The 21,155-nt window shown below is 45.6% G+C and overlaps 1 protein-coding gene across 6 annotated transcripts in view; it reads right to left on the bottom strand.

Annotated features, from left to right (window-relative positions):
• The window catches only part of SLC44A3 (solute carrier family 44 member 3), a 74,970-nt gene that overhangs the window by 8,366 nt on the left and 45,449 nt on the right, over positions 1–21,155 (bottom strand). For 4 of the 6 annotated variants that reach the window (XM_058538577.1, XM_058538580.1, XM_058538574.1 and 1 more), the window contains exons 11-12: positions 18,657–18,813; positions 16,041–16,127 (exon numbers count right to left, since the gene is read on the bottom strand). In XM_058538577.1, coding sequence (XP_058394560.1) covers positions 16,041–16,127; positions 18,657–18,813 — 244 coding nt within the window. The remainder of the gene's footprint in view (positions 1–16,040; positions 16,128–18,656; positions 18,814–21,155) is intronic. The other 2 variants (XM_058538578.1, XM_058538576.1) reach the window with 1 other exon arrangement.

Raw genomic sequence — 21,155 nt, 5'->3', positions numbered from 1 at the left:
GAAGAAAATAAGAGTATTAGGAATTGTAACTCCTCCCAGATACTCTGCTCCCTTCCACCCCATTTCAAGAGATGCCTTAGCGATATATCCCAAACGGCTTGCCATAGACCTGATAGTAGCTTCCTAATTTGCTTCTGTGGCCTTTTTTTTTCTGTTAGTAGGCAGGTGTGCAGCTTCTGTGTACAAATAACAATAAATAATAATGGCACGCATTCATGGAGTGCATACTAGGTGCCAGGCCCTATGCTATATTCCCCTGAATGTATTAACTCATTTAATTCTCTTAACAGCCTCAACTCAATGATGAGGTCAGTGAGGAAACGAAGCAGAGAGAGGTTGGTAGCACGCCTCCGGGCACACACACGCACAATGTTGCATCACTCTTACAAGAAGTAAACCTCTGACTCATTCGGGCCCATCTGCAGGAAAACATTTACTTCGAGCTGTACTTTGTGCTTTTCCTCCCAAAAGGTTCAAAATAATAAAGTGGTGCTCTCCTGAGATGTATCATTAAAAAGAGCCAAGGATGTGGCAGGATGCTATAGTGGAAAGAGGCTGGGTTACTACCACATTGCCTCCAAAGACTGGCTGAGTGGCCTCCACTAAGTCATGTCACTTCTCCAGTGCCCCGTTCCCTTGCTTGTAAAAGGCGTCTGCCAGCTCTGAAGTTAAAGATGCTTTGTGTGGCGCAGTACTTGGGAGTGGACGCCTCCTATTATCATCTTATTTGATCTCATCTGTTTCTCACCACAACTCAGTGAAATCATCTCCATGGGTATTATTATTCCTGTTTTACGGAAAATTCTAATTATTGAAGGAAAACGAAAGAGATTTAAGTGTACTTTTAGATAACGGAAAAGCTGGATTACTGCTTTACTTTGAGAGTTATCCAAGAATGTTAATCGCAGCTTTCACACAGAAAGAACATTTTTGCTCCTCAAGTCAAAACCGAAGCCTGCAGGGTTCCCCTCTGTGTCCTTCATCACTAGGGGCAGCCGTTTGCCCCCCCCCCCCCCCCCCCCCCCGCTAAGCTGAAGCAGTTCCTTCTTTTGGTGGCGGAACTGTGAACCCGAGGATCTGTTGACTCTTCAAAAAGGTGAACAGAGTTTCCCTCCATGTAGGGAGGAAGGATTTGCCAAAAGCCATGCCATGAATAGCCAGCTTTATTTCTGGAATCCCTTCCTAACAAAATGCCGATATTAACTCAAAATGAAACAAGAACTACTAAAACAAACTTGAGAAACTGGATGATGAATAAATAACACTAGTATTCATACTTTCCTCAGAATTGAAAGAAATACAGGGAAATCTGAGCCCAGATACATCCCCCCTCACACAAGGGTCCTTCCTTGCACCTACAGTAAACTTGCAGCAACCATCCAAGGCCAGTTTTATCCGGAGCTCTGTTTTTTTTTTTTTTTTGTGAGGAAGATCAGCCCTGAGCTAACATCCATACTAATCCTCCTCTTTTTGCTGAGGAAGACCGGCTCTGAGCTGACATCTATTGCCAATCCTCCTCCTTTTTTTCCCCAAAGCCCCAGTAGATAGTTGTATGTCACAGTTGCACATCCTTCTAGTTGCTGTATGTGGGACGCGGCCTCAGCATGGCCAGAGAAGCGGTGCGTTGGTGCAGGCCTGGGATCCGAACCCGGGCCGCCAGTAGCGGAGTGCACGCACTTAACCGCTAAGCCACAGGGCCGGCCCAGAGCTCTGTTTTTATCACAAACACATGCCCAGTGAGCGGTGCATAAACGGCCTCTGGGCCTTCCAGGGCGTGGCATTCACCCTTCAGAGCCATTCAGGAGTCCGCTGGTCACCAGCTGCAAAAGTCCAAGGAGATGGTGAGCAGGGAAAACCCGCCAGTCCCCTCTGGGGTTGGGACCAGGTGGAGGGGGTTGGAAAGAGGACAGCGCCTTTGCTGAGATCTGCTGCTGCTGTAAGCCAGGTGCAGAGCAGTGCTGTCTTGTTAGCTCTTTTTAAATTTATTTACTTTTTGCTTATTTATTTTATTTAATTTTTTGTGAGAAGGATTAGCCCTGAGCTAACATCCCTTGCCAACCCTCCTCTTTCTGCTGAGGAAGATTGGCCCTGGGCTAACATCCATGCCCATCTTCCTCCACTTTGTATGTGGGATGCCGCCACAGCCTGGCTTGACGAGCAGTGCGTCGGTCCGCGCCTGGGATCCGAACCTGTGAACCCCGGGCTGCCAAAGCGGAGCGCACGCACTTAACCACTACGCCACCAGGCCGGCCCCCCTTTGGCTTATTTTTTAGAATAATTGCTTTATTATTTTCATGCTCATCACAAAAAAAAAATCAAGAAAGATAGAAAGAGACAAAGAAGAAAGCAAGAAAATCACTCCAATCCTACTCCTCAGAAATAACCATTGCTAACATCACAGGGACCTCACCCCAACATTTCTCTGCAAATACACACAGACAGAAGGAAGGGAGATTGGGTGGACAAGTTATAAAAATGGAACCATACTCTACATGGCATTTTAAATAAAAGCACTAATGTTAATTTGACTACAACAAAAGAAAATGAAACTAAACTGAATTGAAGGAATATTTAATTATAGGCAAATGTATCTTCACACACAAGACAGCTTTGTAAACAATCTTTCTAAAATCATTATGAAAAATGTTAAAGGTTAGAGTACTTATTTTTTTTAACACTGTGTCTTAAGTCAGGCAGCATGGATGGTGAAAGATGAGTCCTCTCACACTCTCCCTCTTCCTGATTTTATTGAGTTTCATTATTATTCTGACTTAGTCAGGATTTTGGACATTTACAGCCTCTTCGACAATGATTAGTTCCTTAACGAAATGTACCCAGCACAGCCACCGTGCCTGTCACCTCACACACCCGCCTCGTGCCAGCTGCACTTCCAACTGCCCCATGGGGCCCCTGTGGTCCCTCTGCTGATGCTGTTCTCTCTGCCGAGATGCCCTTCCAAACCCTGTTGTCTCTCTGAGGCTAATGTTTGTTGAATGGATAAAGGAAGATTCTTGCCTTTGGCAAACCAAGAATGTCTTCCAAATAATATTTCTTCATAGAAAACCCAGATTCAATTGATTGGTACATTTGTCCCTTCAGTAGAATGTTAGGATTCAAAGGCGCCCCAGACATCACCTAGGGAAACCCTCTCATTTTACTCATGAGGAAATGGAAACTTAAACAGGCTAAGTGACCAGGCAGAGGTAATGAGGATGGGACATGAATCAGGTGTTCACAGCCAGCGCCCCCTCCCCCCACAAATCCAGAAAAAGCCAGATCAGGCAACTGCATCTTGCTGAACTTGACCCGTCACTGATGCACTAGCAAAGCTCTGTAGTCTGCAATGGAAACCCACCAGAACAGTGATAGATTCTTAATGATGGGGCAGGTCCAGGAGACAGGGCCACGCAGGAAGTGCTGCCCTCTTCTAATAAGCCCTTTACCGTTACAGAGGGCTCTCACATCCCTTAATCTCATTTGATCTGCGCATAATGCGTGGAGGAAATGAGCAAGGGGGAAGGGAGCCCGGTCCTCGTTAAGGCAAAACTGAGCCTGTGGACCTGTGAAACGGGAAGCGCAGGGGATGGGAAATGCTTGTTCTCTTTTTTGGCTTCAGGCTTTATTAGAAAGAAGACTCAATAGATGGGCTGTCCCTAGTTAGTGAAGACCATTGGATTCCTCTCCTCCTTATCCTTCTCCTTGACAAGGAACTCCAGGCAGCACAATGAAGCCATCGATTCTGGAGGCACGCGGATCACCACACGGCAGTGCTGTCATCCCAGATAGGCTCGCCAGCCTCTGGGCCTCAGCTTCCTCATCTGCACAAACGGGGTAACACCTGCCTAATGTGCAGCGTCCTTGATCGAGAGGATGACCTTAGATGTGAATGTGAATGTTTACCATGGTGCCTGGCAGACTGTAAAACCCAGCAAATGGCTGTGTTGTTGATAGACTTTAGAAGGTTGGCTCTAGTTAAGAGAATGTCAAACATCTCTGAGGGAGACGGATGCCAGAAATAGGAATGTTTACATGTTCTCATATATTGCACATTTGGGGAAAACAATTTTAAGGCAGGTGTCCGGCCCTCCGTGAACATGCTGCTGGTGGGTGTGGCGCTGGTGAAGCCAAAGCTGCCCGGCCCGAGACAGGCCTGCTGACAGAGAGCCCGGCAGTCAATGGAAAGGTCACTGGTGGCTGGGAGTAATGACCGCTCTGTCCCACAGTGTGGCCCAGCTTGCAGTGAAAAACTCTCTTACAAGAAAAATGCATCTGCTCAAAGACATTGACTATAATAACAGTTCTTTTCTTTCCAAAGCTTCAAAAGACTCCGGGCCCCCCCATGTTAGCCGCCTCTGTCCACGGCACTTCTGCTCAGAGAGGAGTTTCCTTGGCAGTCAGTCCCAGGCTTTGTTAGGGCAGCTCCAACAAGAAAGGGCAGCTCTTTAGAGCTTTTCTTTTCTTTTTCTTTATTGCCTCCCTGCTACTCTTAGCAGATGCTAAAAGCTGTGTGAAGGCAGCACGCACCCAAGGCTGCTGCTGAGAATGTCCAAGCCCTCATATTCAATCATCCTTCCATCCACAGACAAGCTCCGGGCTGGGGACAGGGCACTGATCCAGATCAGTAGCCTCATGTTCTCAGGACCTCACCCAGTTTCTTTGTTTCCGCCTTGATGGAGAAAAGACGTGGACATAGGGAACAGGCCCTCAGAGCCCTTCTCCACACCCCCCCGAGAGGCGTCCTGGTGAAGTCATTTGGCCTCAGCTGTCTCACTCCTTGGATGAATGCAAGTCTAGCAAATGCTTCTCTCTGCCCCACCTCTGTGCCAGTGGAGGCATTCTGTAAAAGGCAAGAGGAGGGGAGAGATGAAACCACTTCAAGAACTGTCAAAGCCTGGATCCACTTGCCAAAACTTTTAGGAATTTTCTAGCCCCGCCTAGATAAGAAAGCTAACTGAACCAAAAGTCTCTTACTTGCTTTCTTTCCCGCTTTTCACAGAACTTGTTCCTCACAGTCTATAGAGACGAGACTCTAAATGGAAGGACCGTCCAGCTATCACGAATATGTGTGACGCTCTCTGTTGCTCTCTTGACTTCTGTTTCTCTCCCCTCATGCATCTTCTCCTTTCCCTCCTCTCTGCATTCTCTATTCAAGCAGGACTCAGGCTCTGTGCTCATTCCCCCCAGGTGAGGTTAGGGGGTGGTGGGGGGTCAGGGCAGGAAGATATCCAGTCTGCAACTCTTCATCCAATAAGCCCTTTACCTTTGGCTTTTGCTTTCCAAAAATTTAAGCTCCTTAAGCCCTTACCTACCAGCGGAGAAGGTGAAGGAAGGGGATTCCCAATACGAGTCAAATGTCTTGGAGCAGCAGGTGAGCATGTAGATCTTCCTCTACCCACAGATTAGACAATGAGACTCCCCTGGGCTGGGGGAAGGAGGGAAAAGAGATCTGTGGGTCCTGACCAAGGGTCCAGGTCTGCCTTTTTCAGCAGAGCATGGAGAAGTGGCCACTCTTAGGGTTCTGGTTTGCCAAGAGTGAGGGGGTTCCAGAAACATGGGGCTTTCAGCACTAAAACCAGACCAGTCCCAGACAAACCGGGACAGTTGGTCACCCTACATTAGCACATACACGCAGACAGGGCCATAGGTGACTTTGAAATAGATTCCAGCTTCCTAAGCAGGGCCTGAAGGAGCCATGAAAATGGGAAGATGGATGCCTCAAGGGCAACCTGGGGACACGGGAAATCTCACAGAACCCCATGTTGGGGGGTAGGCCAAGAATAACAAATGAAATTTACTGCCAGTCCAGTGGAATGGGAGCTCAAAATCAGAAAGTAGCTTGAGAGACATGATCCAATATTTCCTGCACATATGAGTTTGTGGCTGAGATTCACACCCATGTGGAAGTCAGCCAAAGTCAAGACTTGGGTGCTGGTGGCCCAGGGCATTGCTGGATTCCAGCTCATAGCAGGACGTGAATTAGTGACGGCTGCATCAGAGCCGCTTTTATTCCCTCAACCACTATGACGCATCTTTTTTTTTCTTTTTATGAATGCATTTTCTAGTCCCTGGCCAAAAATCACTTCCTTCTCCCAACAAGTCTCAATATCTAGGACAAAGACAGTTGGGGAACGACAGCAGAGGAATGTACTCAGTCAGGGCCTTGCTTAGAACGGTAGGAAGGGAGGAGGGGGACGTGGGCTTCAGAGGTGGGCAGTCTGAGCCCTCTAACGATAACTCTGTTCCAGAGGCAGACCCAGATAAAGGTAAACGACAAGAAGAAACCTGCTCTCCATCATCAGGGAGATTAGATTTGGCGTAGGAGCTACTTAATGGTTTAATTTCATTTCCCGCACTAAATGAATTTGGGAAATGTCGAAACTAATCTGTAATTTTTACATTTCTTAAGCACTTAGGATAATGTTGAGAAGTTGGATTGTGAAAGTTCCATCTTCCTTTCTGAACTGCCTCCCCCACCCAGGCCCCACCCTGGCTGTGATCACAGATGATGGCAGGCCCAGCCTCAGCGGCCGTGAGTGTGGCGCCCTAGGCAGACACTAGCAAGCAGATGGGAAGAGCACAGGCGGAGTCAACCTGCAGCTGCCACAGCCCCACCTCCAACACTGTTCATCAGAGCACAGTGTTTTCATTTGTCATCTGCTTCCTTATTTATGGGGAAATTGGATTTTGCTGACTCCAAAGGTAGTTTTCATAGATCAAAGTTGAAAACACAGGTAATCTCCCTCAGCATATTGCCAGCATACCTAGAGTACGTCATGACAGGAAGGTACAAAGGACATTAAGGGATTGCTTCATGTCCTACATGGGGCTCAGACTTGGGAAAGGAGTCTTATAGTTAAGCAAATGGCGAGTCCTTGGATCAGATGACTTTTGTGTTGTTGGAAACAGTCCCAGTCGCCCTTGCTAGGCAGTGACACAATTGCCCTTGACTGCTGAAAAACAGGAGAGAAGAGAAAGAAAATGAAGGCTGGATGCGGAAAGGAGGGGGCCAAACGGATGTGCTGTGCAGGGCAGGTTTCCTTCACCTCAGCCACGGTCATTTTCTGTCTCCTGCGCATGGGTGTGGATTGAGTCCCGGCTTTCCCTCACCATCACCCCTCACGAGCGGAAAATCGGGCATTATTCTGGACTGCAGGGACTGGAAGGGCCGCTCTTAGCAATTCAACTCCCCCAACAAGTCATTAGTGGTTCTGGTGGCGGGTGGGGTAAGGAAGAGAAAGGCGTATCTTGAGAAGTTCCCCATGGATGCTGATGATCCCTAAATGAGCAGGCTGCACAGATGACCCCGGCACTCAGCATTATTCTAAGTGCCCAGGATAGAATCAGAGCTCATACACTTAGTGGGTTGATAATAATGATAATGACTTCCATTTATTCAGTATGTACCTCCACATGCCAGGCACAAAACTAAGAGCTTTGCAAACATTATCTCTGTAATTATTTATAATAATTCCGGGAGATAAGCACTGTTAATACCCAATTTGCCTGGCACATGGTAGACTTCCAATATTTGGTGAATGAATGAATAAACTAATTAAACCCTCTCCTTCCTCTCACAAAAGAAACTAACATCTATGGAGCATATATTAAGAGCCTGACACCATGCTATAATATTTATATGTATTAGCTTAGTTAACCCTCTCAACTGCCTGTGAGGCAGCTGTTAAGAATTTTGTTTCATCTGTGGGGAAAGCAAGGCTCAGAGAGGTGAAGTAATTTGTCTAACGTCACACAATAAACGGAGGAGCTATGATTCACACTCAGACCTGTCTGCCTTCTTCCCATTCCATCACACTGCTGGGAAATGGATATACGGTCCAGATCCAAGGAGACGAAGGGGTGAGGAAGGAGCTCTCATAAGATGTGGACAAATATCTTCCAGAAGAAGGGGAGGGCTAAGGTGTAAGGAGAAGAGAGGAGGCTTGGAGAAGGAAGCTGGGGGCTTGGTACCATTAATAAGAAGAGAGACCTCGTCCTTCCCAGGATCCAAATGTTCCCCACCCTTTTGCCCTCTGAGCATGGGCCTGACTTCCATGCTGCCCAAGGGATGGGGAGATCTACATATAGTTCTACTTAAAAGGGAAACCACGGCAGCTCACATCGACATACTGTGTAATGTGACATACACATCTGTCCCCAGTGTCTCAGTGAAGCTCGGAAGGGCAGGGGGAGAGAAGATACAAGGTAGAGAAGAGGGGAATCAGAAAGAGCTCTGCCCACCGTGTGACCCTGACCCTGGTAGAGGCATTCAAGGCCTCTGGCCCCCAGATTTTGCTGTAATGAGGGGAGGGTGCTCTATGATCTCTGAAGTTCTGGTATCTGAATTCCTCCCCTATGAAAGGAGAGCCCTAGTGGACCGGTGAAGACCTGGGTTTGAATCCCGGTGTGAGGCAATCTTGTATTTGTATTACTGTGGCCAGGGACCTCCTTTAAGGTAATACCTCTCATTTGTTCCCAGAGGAGGAGGCTGACTTAAGGCTCTGGGTGAGTTTGGAGGGAGATACAGAGCACAGACTGGCTCAGCCCTTCGCCTTCTCTGTGGGATCCAGCTATCACTGAGAATGCACCTTCTCAGCTCCTCAGCTGTAAGTTTACTGGAGACCCCAGGGGCAGGTCTACATCATTGGCTGGGCCTGGGAGAGGCTGAGTTGGTCTCTCTGTTTCAGGGGTGAAATATTACCAAGCTGTTCCTACAATGTATTTTCCAACCCACTGATTAGGTATTCAGGGCGATATTTCATTTATTTATTTATTTATTGCTGAGGAAGAGTCACCCTGAGCTAACGTCTGTTGCCAATCTTCCTCTATTTTGTATGTGAGCTGCTGCCACAGCATTGCCACTGATAGACGAGTGGTGTAGGTTGGCGCCTGGGAACCAAACCCGGGCCACCAAAGCAGAGTGCGCCTAACTCAACCACTGGGCCACCAGGGCTGGCCCTCAAGGTGATATTTTAAATCTTCATCTGCTTGACTCTTGTGTCTCTCAATTGTTCAGAACTTGGACAAGGACAAGGGAATGATTTATTAGGTTTCCAAAACCTCAACATTCAGCTGTTACTTTCCTCCTGTCTGACCTAGACATGTTGCTACAAGATTACCTGTGAGGATGAAGGTAGTTAACACATGTAAAGTAGTTAGCACAGTGCTCGGCACATGTAAGCGCCTAGTAAGTGGTAGGTATTCTTGTCTTCAGGAGCTGCACACCTTGGAGAGAGTCAAAGTAATAAATGCCTAACACTCAGTTGCCTCCCAGGAGGGTTTTCTGATTAGTTGAGGGCCCCTTGCATAACTTACCCTCCCTTCCCTATAGTGAGGCAATCATCCGTTCAACAAACATGAACTGCCTCTCCGAGAAGGTAGAAGAATTTCAAGTCAAGAAGGACTTCAGAGTCCATCCTAAGATGGCAGCTGCTCACTGGGCCTTACCCCAAAAGGAGGAGAGGCTGCTAAGGCCCACCTAGGGAAAAGGACTGTAGGGCCTCACCCCTCCTGGGCCTCACCCTTGCAACACGCCCACAGCAGGTGGGAGCCAGGCTCCAGAGAGGCTGCTCCCAAGGAAGCCACATAAAGCCAGGGCTTGAAGCGCAGCAGGTTCTGAGCTGTGCACCAGGAAACATGAGGATACAGTTAGGTTTCTCCCAGACAGTCTGGGGCCTCTGACAAATAGGTGTCTCAATCCCTTTCTATCTAAAGCTAGGGTAGTAGCATTTGCCATGAAACAGCTGGGCTGTGAGGATTACCACTGTCTATAAATGGGCCTTAATGCAAACTATCATATTGACACACATGTGAGTTTCTTTCTGAAACATGCGCACATGGAGGCACCTCTTCAGGACTCTCATCATCAGCTGCCTGCCCCAGAATAGCTCTAACCCAGTTGATGGGGGTGGTAGGATTCAGAACCGCTGCTGTCAACGGAAGAACAGCTGTCTGGATGCTCTGTGGTGAGGCTACCTATTGCAGCAATGTCAGCGACCAAAAGAACTGTGCCCTCTTAAGAACCTTTATATCATTATCATAATCTAGTTAGAGAAATTGCACAATATTCATGACTTTTTTTTTTTCCCCAAGATGCACATGCTCCTCTGGGGAGAGGAGAGGAGAGGAGTCACTGGAGATCTGCCAGTTGGCTTGGGATGAACCAAAGCCGACATGGAAAAGTCACCGAATGCCTTTGCTATTGAGGGATTGCAAGAAAGAGAATCATTGAAGCTAACTGCAAGGAAAACTGGGAGAAGAGAAGGCTCTGAGATACTACAAAGTCAAGTCTGCCACAAAGGCTTAGAAGACAGAGACCAACATTATGTGCACTGAAAATGTATTGGCAGGCAGTGTGGGTTGGGGAGTGGGCTATGAGGTAGGGAGGGTAGTGTGTATATTTTCCAAGTAGCAGCAAGTTTTTCTCTGCACTGGACTCGACAAGATGATCTGGGGCCTTTCTGACCAGTATATTTGTCAGTCAGGAAGACAGGAAGCCACCGGCATTTCTGATCAAATGCCAAGAGGCAATAATCTGTGCATTTCTTAGTATCTCTTATCTAGACAGATGCCAAAGTAAAGTAGGCTGCCAGCTTTACGGACTGCATTAAGGGAGATCCGAGTCATCCTGTCCTCTCCTCATGGCGCGACGAGGAGATGCTGCAGATATTCATCAGGCACGCAGCCACCCTGCATAATGACCCATGGCAGAAATGGGATGTGAAAGCTGTCGGACATTATAGTACCCTCCCTGCTGAGAATGACTGAGGTGACTGGCATTTTACCAGAATCACGTCACAGGTTGTTTTATTTATTTGTTGTTACCATTATGTGGCAGCAGCATTGGGAGAATCGCTATAGGGGGACACAGAAAGGCGTCTCCTCTTTGTCCGCTACCATTCTCAGTCCACTCGACAAGATTCTGGAGGCTCGAGATGGGGCCACATAAAACATCGCTGATGTCTGTGATCCCTCACTATGAGTAAGAAGTACAATGTGAAAAGCATGATCCTGTCATTTGGAACAGGACAAGAAAACACACAGTTCACATTTTTTCCATTCTGCCCTATGTCCCACACAAAGTGTCATGGCTGCGATGTAGTAGCCTGGTACCCACATGCCCCAGCTCTCAGCTGGGCACCACGACAAGCGTCGGAAAGCCGCATGAGGACCTCGGGGCCATTGAAGCCGACCCCCTCATTCTGCAGAAGCTCAGTAAGGTGGAGGGATTCACCCAAGTTCCACAAAGGAGGCAGAAGCCCACTGCTGCTACACCTTTGCCTGGGAGCCGCTCCCAGCAGACCGGAGCGGAAACAGTCCTTCTCAGACTTGTTCGACCTCAGCCTACAGCTCACTTCCCGCACCCATTCCCACTTCTGCTGGAAGAACAAAGGCTTGAAGAGGAATGCAATGCTCAACAGGATAAAAAAATGACAAATTAAAGGAGCCACATAATCAACAAAGTAAAATGTTAATTAAGACAAGAATAACGGCAATTGAACAACACAGCCAACTCAACTCTGGTGGTAGACCCAGAGCAAAGTATTCCTGCCGCAGTCTGTAAAATCCCAGCTCTCTGCATGGGCACAGGCACAGCTTTGCAGGGTTGCCAGGCATCGCCTTGGCAGCCAGACGTCTTAACAGAATAATGAATTTGAGTCCTCAGGAAACTAAGTAAAACACCAATTTTGGTTCATAAATAACACGTTTTAGTAAGCCCTAGTGACACACTATGTACTTTACTGATTGGTAAATAGCCCTTAGTTGTACATGAAAATGAAAATCCAGGACATTCTGCCATTTGCCTATAAGAATTGAAGAAAAGACACTCTGGAATGTTCAGATCAGTTTGGAACCATCAGGAAGAGTCCTGTGGCCCACCAGTGGGTTTCAAACCTAGAGGAACACTGATCTAAAAAAAGGATCAGAGCTGGAACAGACGTCTGTGTTCTCAGTGGACGCGAGATGTGCACTTAGGGAGACATTTCCAAAAAGAACTGTGTGTGGACATGTAAGAAACAATAAGAGGCACGTCATTCCTGCTGATGGGTTAGCTTGCAGAGGCCCATAGGGGAACTTCTCAGTCAGGTTTCTGGAAAATGCTGGGAGGGAGGGGGATGCTGCAGGATCTCCTTGCCTGAAAATCTCTGAGAACAGCCAGCCTGGCCTCCCAGAAGCTTTGTCATTGACTTGCCTGAGGGGAGGAGGTGGGCCCCAACTTCCCAACCAAGCCTTTTCTGAATCTATAAACGCATGATTCATCCTTCACCCCCTTCAATGTCCCTACACCTTTCCAGTTCTCCTCCACATAAATCTGCCTGTAACAAGCCTTGCTCAGCTGCCAGTGAACGGACCCGTCTGGGCCCCGGCTTGGACGGGCGCTGAAGGGATCCGCCCAGACAGCGGTTGTAACTCCCTCTCTGGCTGTTTAAAAATCATAGTGGTTAAGGGCTTGGGTCCTGGAGACAAAAGAGATATGGATTCAAATTGTAGTTCCGCCACTAACTCTGTGCCCTCTCTAAGGCTCAGTTTCCTCATCTGTAAATTGGAGATAGTACCTCAAAGGGCTGCAGTGAGAACTCACAACTGATACAATGCAGGAACTTAGTATACAACCGGCAGGACAGGGAGTGTCAAGTGCCACAGCAACTGTTGTTGTTGTTATCAGCTGGTGACCTCCAGTGGGTGCTCTGTGCTCAGCTCTGACAAATCCCACCTCTTCTATGACACCTCCCCAATTACCAAGTCAAAGTACCTCCCCAATTACCAAGATTCCCCTTTCCTGAACTTCCGCAGCCCTCATGCCAGCACTGAAACACGCACTTCTCTGTATTGGTATATAAATGTCTCACAGTGTTCCCCAGTCCCCAACTAGCTTGTCAGTTCCTGGAAGGCCTGGCTTTGCTCTATATTGATTCTGTTTCACCACGGACCCCCTCCCCTATTACGCCTGGGTTCAAATGGTTGGAATACAGCATAAATAAACAGATAGTTGCAGGATAAACAAATGTGTGAGATGTACACATCTATTATTCAGGTATGTACACATTTGGAATTTACGACATAGAGAGACAAGTAATGAGAAATGAGGAGATGTGGGGTTACCCCCTCTCCGCCAGTGAATTACTGTGCAGCCTTAGGCTGGCTGTCTACAAAATGCACCAACTGCCACCTGCCGCCCTCCCAGGACTAGTGAAGACAGATGAGGCTTCTCAGCAGCAATGGTGAGACACAACTAGCTCCTTGATGTTAAGTAAAGAAGAGCATCTGGGTTCTGATGGTAACAAATGGATCTCATTCTCTTTGAGCATTTCCCAGCTCCTATTGCACAAAACAAGGAAATAAAATTGGCCTTAGCTCTTTTAAATCTGATTTCCAGAGAAATCTTCCCCTAGTAACTCATTCCAGTGCCAGGAAATTTTTCAAAAGGCTAATCTAAATTCCTTCTCTCCCTTTAAACTCACTTTCCTTTGCCCACAGCCAAATGAGATCAACCATAACTCTGCCCACCACGATACAATAACTACCCTTAAAAATCTTTATGTCGCTCTGCTTTCCAGTAGTTGATTGAGACTAGAGGTGACCTTTCCCTCTCCATCAATATTCACATCAATTCGTTTTCTTTCTTTTCCATCCTTCCTCCTCTTCTTTCTCAATCTCCTAAACCTGAGGCCTCCCAGCAGTGCCCACATCAGCTGGCACTGCCTAGTCCTGTAGGAGCCACCCCAAGCTAAAGATGCTCTGACGGCTGGTTTAGGCCAAGGCCTAGGGCACCAGCACCATGATCAGAATCCAAAGGACCTATCCCTGTTTGCAACACTGATTCACTACGAGCTAGATCAAAGTCAGCTGAGCCTTTTCGAGATTCAGGGACAATCACTCCCACTGTACATCTGTGATAAGAGTTCCTCACCTTTCTAATGGTAATTGTAGTGTGGTTAGTACTAACACTACTTATGATCTTGTAAGGGTTAATACAAGGTGGTGAAATTTCAGAATGCAGAAAATATGTCCTTCAGGAAGACAGGGCAGAGAAAACAAACATGAACATGGTATGAGACAATGGTTTTCAAAGGTGTTTTAGCAGCAGAATCCTATCTTCAGACGAAACCTTCAGTGGACTCCCACTCCTAAACCAGATACAAGTGGAGCTGCTCTGGTGGGAAGGCAGGTAGGGTGGTGGTGCTATGGAGCCAGAGCCCACTCTTCCTCCTCCTCCCCCACTTCTCTCCCCTCCTGAAGAGGTCGCCCCTGCAGCACCCACAAGGAGCCCCTAGGCTTCCATGGCGGCAGTTGGAAAACTACCAGTGACAGAGGGGCACAGAAAGAACCTTAATTTACACAATACCGTGAGGGGAAAGCAACTCAACTCTAGGGCCTTGTAGGACCACATGGCCAACATATTTGGATATCAACTGTCCCATTGCTTTTGTCTTTCTAGTCTATCTGTCTGTTTCTTAGCCTTGATTTTCATTGTATGTATATTTTATCATAGTTAGTACATTTTTTTTTTTTTTTTTTTTTTTGTGAGGAGATCAGCCCTGTGCTAACATCCGCCAATCCTCCTCTTTTTTTTTTTTGCCGAGGAAGACGGCCCTGGGCTAACATCCGTGCCCATCCTCCTCCACTTTATATGGGTCGCCGCCACAGCATGGCTCGCCAAAGCAGTGCGTCGGTGCGCGCCCAGGATCCGAACCAGCGAACCCCGGGCCACCGCAGCGGAGCGCGCTCACCCAACCGCTTGCGCCACCGGGCCGGCCCCTAGTTAGTACATTTTTATAATGCATCTCAAAATCTTGGTGGAAGAAGTTGACGCCTGGATATGTGCACACAGTTCTAGGAAGAGAGAGGCTGGTATATTACACCACGACAAGACATTCATAGGGTTTGGCTTGACTTGCTCTATGACCCACCATTCTGAAAGGTGCTATGGTATGTTACCATATTTTATACATGCTGGCTTGAAGCAACCCAAATGAAAACTCAATACACTCTGAAATGTACTCCAAAATTCTTAACAAGAGCCTTAAAAATAGAGCTTTACTATAAGATGACTACTTCCTCCCGAACAATGAAAGGTATTCTTAATATACTTATAAGACATTAAACATGGATGGTCTAATTAGTCCCTTTACTTCTACTGGTACCTTTATTAGGAAGGGGGCAATGACAAGAAGTACTTTTCTAAGTGCGATTTCTGTAGACGTTTAAATGATAACACAGCCTGCTGAGTTACAAAAATATTGCTTTGTGTAAATTTGACTAATGGCTATCAAAATTTACTAAATTATCTACAGAAAAATAAAACATATATTTAAATTTCCATCAATGTGAAAGACTCAGGAGAGAGAAAAATTTGAAATTCAAACAATCGCAGCATATAATTTTTCTGATTTTTAAAGGAATATTTATAGCTTGAAAGGGAAAGTCTGGTGAAATATATAAAAATTAGGGAGGCAATTCTTTTCCTATTTCAGGAAAATTATAGTTCTTGGAGAAGACATTGAAAATGAGCTCTCAGTTGATATATATTCATTATGCTAGGGTTTCTAAAGCCTCTTCCCCTTTTTATTTCTGAAAAGAGGAACACATTGCTTTCAGAATTTGAAGAATGGCTTTCATGACCTAAGGTTCTAAGGTAAGGTCTGCAAACTACAGCCCAGGAGCCAGTCCATCAGACAGCCTGCTTTCGTCTGGCTGGAGCTAAGAATAATTTCCACATTTTTTTAAATGGTTGAAAAAAAATGAAAAGAAGAATATTTTTTGCAATGTGAAAATTATATGAAATTCGAATTTCAGTGCCCATAAATGAAGTTTCCTTGGAACACAGTGATGCCCATTCATTTACATTTTGTCTATGGCTGCCTTCCCACTACCATGGCAGAGTTGAGTAGCTGTGACCGAGACTGAATGGCCCAAAAGCCTAAAATGTTTACACAATCTGGCCTTTTACAGAAAAATCTGCCAATCCCTGATCTAAGAGATGGAGCCCACCAGAGGGGAGACCCTCTGTGTGCCCCTGCTGCACGTGGTAGGAGACATACCTGGTTGAGATGGCACAGGCATTTGTCAAGACACCAGAAACAGCAGAAGCAACATTTGAACGCGCATCTCGACCATGCACTGCGCTGCTGGGATCAGGTTCAGAACAAAGGAACAGAGTCAGAAGCAGCATAGGAAAGAAGTAAGCAGGCAATTTCTGTGGACAAACACTGTTTCTCGTTGGAGACTTACGCACCTGGGGAAGCACTGTAGCAATTCTCATTCAGTGTGGGAGAAGTTCCTCTATTTTGCACATTACTAATTATTTTGCTATTATTACTAATTATTATTCTTATTATTACAGGTGAGTGAAATTTCTCTCTTGTGGGCTCACCTGTTTTGATTGCTGTTGACCTCAGCAGAAAGGGAATTGGTTAGTCTATATTTACTAGCCAAGGTAAACTAGGCCTCTGGTTCTAGTAAAACAAATCTCTCTTCCCTCTTCATCTTACCCTAAGTGGCTTCAATGATAAACTTTGCTTTTTCAAACCAGTTTATATTCATGAAAAATTCACATCCCAAAGACAGAATAAATAATGCATTGTAAATACTAGTTGTGTGCCCACATAAAAAAAGAATCAAGTTTAACTTTTTTTGAAATAAATCCTATCATTAAGACTTTTAGGGCTAAATTTCAAGGGATAAATTAGTCCTTTGAAATTTAACTTGGATCTTGTGTAACTCGAGTGAATAATTTAATGAAACTCTTGGAGGAGGGGTGATTGAATGAGTCCTACCCACTGCCCCGAGTCAAAAAAAAAAAAAAGCCCTGAAAACAATCCTGAAATAGTCTTCCATGAGGACCCCAGGAATAACTCAGCCTTATATGGACATTTTCTTGTCCCAATGTTAATTCAATTGGATGAAACTTGATCTGGATACTTTTCAGCCTGGCGGTGGTTGTGAATGAGCCATTTAACGTAGGAAAGATCCTGCAGCGGCTGTGTGAAATGTTTAAATTGTAGACACAGTACTACAGGGTTGTAAGGCTGCTGAGGAAGACCATTTCTTTTTAACCTAAGAAAGGACACATTTCTCTAACAGTGACATCACTAACAGGGAGTTTGGCCCCTTGGTCCTTATGGCATCTGGGGAGTGATAAATAAACTTTCAGATCTCTGTCAGAGAGCCCGACCCACCGACATCTTAGATTTATGGAAGGCAGTTTCCCTAGGGTAAGCTGCCTAGCTCCAGGAGGAACAGCAAGGTCCTCTACTGCTCATTAATTTATGATTATCTATTACTAATGCATATATATATTATATATGAATATATTTAAAATAAAAAGCTATTCTGTTCGTCAAGAAATCCTTCTCCAAGTTCCCTAAAATTAAAAGATCAATTTCAAAATGCAGGAGCCAGAGTAGCTAGATTTGGCCTGGATGTGGAAATGCCTCCTTAAGTCACTAAAATGTATATATTTTGTAATCCCTTGAAATTTAGCCCTGATAGTCTCACTATAGGATTTATTTCCAAAAAAGTTAAACTTGATTTTTTTTTAATGTGGGCACATAATTGGTATCCACAAGGCAATATTTCAATAGAAATACAAGTAAATACTCTATGATCAGGAGCAACTGCTTACCACACATTTCAAGATAAGGAAGCTAGAAAATTTTATGTGAAATTCAATCAATTGTTCCTAACTGATATACTAATCTTAAATCTTCATTATGGACTTAAATATATCAACAATTCAGATTTCTGCTTAAAAGGGCAAATAAAAGCAACTCTAAAATATGATAATGAATCCACATGTAAAATATCCCCAATTTACTTAAGACACATACTTATACCCAAAAGGTGGGAATCAGGTAAGTATGTGAAACTCTGACCAAGTCACCAATACTGAGGTGGGAACAGGGGAGAGATTAACACTGTGTGAGAACAGAAAAGTTGGGAAAAATCCAACCTTCCCTTGTTTGGCAGGCCAGAAATACCATGAGAACAGCTGTTTTCCTGGTGTTCTGGTTTCCACCGGCATTCATAACCAAATGTGCATGGAAATAAAAACCAGGGAGGAGAAAAACCCCCAAGCACAAAAGCCCTTCAGTTTTCTGTCTTTTGAACTGAGATTTAGGTCAGCTTGCCTAGTTCTCACTCTTAAGTGTGCGTGCAACGCCCCCCCCCCCCCCCCCCCCCCCCCCCCCGTCACTTCCAGTAACCCTCTAGGAAACACAAAAGGCAAGGAATATTTTAGCATTAAAACAGAAACAAACAAATATTACATTTATCTTGTAGTATATTTTCTTACTTTTTAAAAAAGCATGACACATGTCCGCAAAAATTTAAGTTTCATCTGAAGAATTCCTCCCATTTGTTCGGCATTTAAATAAGAAGGAAAACCAGCTAACTCAGAACTATTCCCCGCACCTCCACCATTGTCTTAGTGAAAAACCCAACAAACTAAACTATAAACAAAACAGAGACTGGGGACAAAAAGTTTGCTGGGGTGGGGGTGGAGGTCGGGTGAGGGCATGGGACCTGAAGAACACTGGAGCCTTCCGAATGCCACTGTCACACGTCACACTCCTGTCCCCAGAGCTGCTGTAGTTTTCCAGTGATGGACTTTTCTGCCACCCGAACAGATTGCCCTCTGTGTTAAGGTGCTGCCTCACCTTTTCTTTCAGAGTGTTATAAATGTACAGGAGAATGGTTCTTGGAATCCTCACCAAGGTGATTACAAATGACCCTTTTACAACTGTTCCTTGATGGTAGCAGAAAAGTATGGAGAGAGATGAAAGGATTGGCCGATCAGGAGGGTCCTTTTTATTTCTGGGAATAGGAAAAAAAGAGGGCATTTACAAAACACTATTTAAAAAGAAACGAAAAACTTCTCTCTGGTCCAAATCATCAACGGCACTAACAATTTATAAAGCAGTGAGGCAATAAGCATTTGGCAAAATTTGTATACTCCTTGGTAGCTAAGGTTAAATTATGTCTTGGACTAAGTTAATTCCTTTTGGTGGCACTCAATGCTACAAACATAGAACAGAAAACTAAAAAAAAATACTAATGAGTTAAAATAAACAAGTTTCCCTCTTTATAACACCTACCCCTCCACCAATCCTTTAAGTTGTCTGTTAATCTCATTTTCATTTTCAGAAGTATAATTATATAATAATCTCCACGGTTTAAATTACACATGAGCATATGTAAATACTGGCAGATTAAAAACACCACCAAATCACATGACCAGAACCGGCAGCCAGAGAGGTAACAGTGACCTCCAGCTTAAAGGGAAGGAACAGAAAGTTTTGGTTTACGCACAGCTCTAGGCTCCTGAAATCCAGCTGATTCCTACTCTGCTCTTTAAAGGTCACCTCAGTGTGAATCATTTACTGGACTTGTCATGACACAGCTCCCAAGAACGCAAAAGTCAGTCTCACAAGCCTAGATAAAAAGTGAAAGAGAACAGAATGGGCACAGACTTTGCCCTACCCCAAACCTGAAAGATAAAACAAAGGAGGGAGGACTGATACAACCCCTCAGCTGACCCTCTGAATTCCCACTGATGCCAGTTCTAGAAAATGAAGCCGTTTCCGAGAAGGCACTTCACTGATTCCAAGTGAAGCTTGGTTTCTTCATAATGGATTATTCTACAACTTGCTCTGGTTGCTAATAAGTCACTATGAATTAAGGTTTGACAAGAGCCTCGGTTTTGAGGGAGGAAAAGGAATGCAGCCAGAAATGTTTCAAGAGTTGGCAATGGCTGTATTTTGCTGTTACTTAAATCATCCAGGAAGGAAAAGAGAACATGAAAGTAATATTGGGAGCAGAACAACTGAAATCCACTTGTCCCACAAAAGGGCGACGTGTGTTTCAACTCAATATTACTGAAAATAGGAAATACCAGCAAAGCTATTGCTGATATGAATTCATTGTGATCTGATCAACTAGAATAGCACGGGCTAGGAAAATCTGACACATTTTTTCCCTTTCCTCAGTTTTTTTTTTTTTTTTAATTTAAAGGAAGACTGTTTACTTTTCCATTTAGGAGATTTATGTGCCTTAGAACTTATTATGGTGCTCAAGAGGCGATGCAGGCAGAAGAGGACAATGCCTGCTTTCTATCTGGCAGGGAGAGAAATGATTCCTAGGCCCCTGTGCACGCGGGCCTGGGGGTCTGCTCCTCTAGAGGAGTTTGGGGTTAGGCCTCAGCTTTCTGAGCAGGTTTCGCTGTGATGGGATTAACCGTTTCAGGCAGAGGAACGTCCGTACTGTCTGGATGGCCCTGCTCCATGACACATCCTGGCTATGACTCCAGGCTCTCTAGGGCTTCGTCAGAAGAAGATGCAGAGGTTCCAGAAGCTGAGTTATCACATGATGAGAGAGACAACTTGAAAAGAAGGTCCTTTAAACCCGGGCTAGCTCACAATGCCGGGAGTCACTCAATCTTGCCCTGAAAACAAGACACCACCCTACAGAAAAAGGTTAAATAAGTGGAATGTCTTTGAGGGCCCCACCTTTATCACCCTGTCATCCCTGCCCTGCTGTGTATGCAGCTGGGGCCTTCATCTCTGTTCCCTTCACAACCAGCAAAACTTGCCTTTAGGAAGAGGATCTGATGATAGCTGGTGAGGCTTGAAATAATACTTATCTCTGGACTTTGCCATATTTTGAGAATTGGCCTAAGGGATGGCGGTGCAGTACTGGGCATACTGGGGGACTCAGTGATGAGCTTATTAGGAGGCTAGGGAGGCTGGGGCCTCCAGTCAGGCTCACTCATCTCTCTCTAGGAAGTACCGCATGTTGAGCACTTTCCACCCTGACTCTGTGGATGGTAGCAGTAACGAACACCTAGGCAGTGTGAGAGAGTAGTGACTCCACGATCTGCCCCACAAGGCCAGCTTCCCTCTTCTTTTAAAGTTGTGGCTACCCTGAGTGCTAAAGGTACTCGGCCACAAAGCCAGGGCCCTAGAACATAGCATCAACTCAAGTTGCTGGGCAAAGGGTTTAACGGTCCCATCCATCCAAGTCCTGTAGCACCACTGGGTCATGGTATAAAAGTACTGTTTTGCAACGACCAGTCCCTCGGACAACAGAGCCTAAGGCCAAGCAAGCAACTTCAGAGTTCTAGAGGCAAGTTTTAGCTCTAGTTAGATCCAGCCCACTGC

The sequence above is a fragment of the Diceros bicornis genome, chromosome 4, assembly GCF_020826845.1.
Source record: "Diceros bicornis minor isolate mBicDic1 chromosome 4, mDicBic1.mat.cur, whole genome shotgun sequence".
In the NCBI taxonomy this organism is placed as follows: Eukaryota; Metazoa; Chordata; class Mammalia; order Perissodactyla; family Rhinocerotidae; genus Diceros; species Diceros bicornis.
The sequence above is the reverse complement of the archived record's forward strand: the minus strand, read 5'-3'. Positions and strand labels throughout refer to the sequence as shown.